Source organism: Mastomys coucha, unplaced genomic scaffold (genome assembly GCF_008632895.1).
Source record: "Mastomys coucha isolate ucsf_1 unplaced genomic scaffold, UCSF_Mcou_1 pScaffold3, whole genome shotgun sequence".
NCBI classification, from domain to species: Eukaryota; Metazoa; Chordata; class Mammalia; order Rodentia; family Muridae; genus Mastomys; species Mastomys coucha.
In genome coordinates this window covers 49,510,629-49,511,873 of record NW_022196909.1, presented here as the reverse complement: position 1 = coordinate 49,511,873, position 1,245 = coordinate 49,510,629, and the positions used below count along the sequence as shown (strand labels likewise).

At 59.4% G+C, this 1,245-nt stretch overlaps 1 protein-coding gene across 1 annotated transcript in view; it reads left to right on the top strand.

Moving 5' to 3' along the window:
• C4a (complement C4A (Rodgers blood group)) overlaps positions 1-1,245 on the top strand; it is an 18,723-nt gene that overhangs the window by 6,736 nt on the left and 10,742 nt on the right. The window contains exons 15-18 of the mRNA XM_031347899.1: positions 139-329; positions 589-783; positions 879-990; positions 1,081-1,151. Of these exons, the coding sequence (XP_031203759.1) occupies positions 139-329; positions 589-783; positions 879-990; positions 1,081-1,151 (569 nt within the window). The remainder of the gene's footprint in view (positions 1-138; positions 330-588; positions 784-878; positions 991-1,080; positions 1,152-1,245) is intronic.

The following is a 1,245-nucleotide window of genomic DNA, read 5'->3' as shown; positions in this document are numbered from 1 at the left end:
TCTGTGTATCTGTGTGTGAGTATGTGTGTTTGTGTGTGTCTGTGAGTGTGTCTGTGTATATCTGTGTGTCTGTCTGTATGTCTCTGTGTGTGTCTGTGTGTGTCTGTGCGTCTGTGTGGCTGTGCATGAGTATCTGAGTGTGTCTCTCTCTCTGTGTGTGGCAGATTCAGGGGCAAAAGGCTGGGCTGAGGGATTGGGAGGGAGGGAGGCTGAGCGAGCTCCCTGTGGCTTGATACTCTCTTGCCCTCAACCAGGCCTGAGCTGTCCCAAGGAGAAGAAAAGTCGGCAAAAGAGAAGTGTAAACTTCCAGAAGGCTATCAGCGAGAAGTGTATGTTGTGGGTGCCCATGGAACACTGGGAGCCACGTCCGGGGACAGGGTGGGATCTGCTTCTCTGCCCTCGGAAGCCCCCTTGGCTACTTGTGGTATCAAGGGTGAGGAAGCTGAGGGCTGGAGGAGAGGCTGGCTGGTGCAGTCCTTCGGCCTGCTGACTGTTCTCCAAGCACGAGCTTGTGTGTTGGTGGTTCTAGGGGTTGATGGGGCCAGGCTCCAGCCCCACCCACCTGCCTAGCCTCCCCTGGCCCGGCAGTGGGCCAGTATGCTTCTCCAGACACCAAGCGCTGCTGTCAAGATGGGATGACGAAGCTGCCCATGGCGCGTACCTGTGAGCAGCGGGCAGCCCGTGTGCCTCAGCCGGCCTGCCGGGAGCCCTTCTTGTCCTGTTGCAAGTTTGCTGAGGACCTTCGCAGGAACCAGACCAGGAGCCTGGCGGGCCTTGCCCGAGGTGAGCAGCCGGGGGAAGTCGAGGGATGGGCGGTGAAACCTTAGAGGGCAGACCATTTCCTCCTCACTGCCTTCCCCCTTCCCCACTGTCCCCAGCCCAGGACGTGCTACAGGAGGAGGAGCTGATAGATGAAGATGACATTCTCGTGCGCAGCTTCTTCCCAGAGAACTGGCTCTGGAGAGTGGAGCGGGTGGACCGGTCCAAACAGTGAGGGCCTGGCGTTCCCCAGGCGTGCCTCTGGGCAGGGTCTGGGGACAGTCCTGTGAGTTACAGGGCTTCTCTGCATTTCCCCAACAGGTTGACAGTGTGGCTTCCTGACTCTCTGACTACATGGGAGATTCATGGTGTGAGCCTGTCCAAAAGCAAAGGTGTGGCGGTGTCCGGGGCCTCTGCTCGTCCCCCCTGACCCTGCTCAGTCCCCCTGACCTCTGCTCAGTCCCCCTGACCTCTGCTCATCCCCCC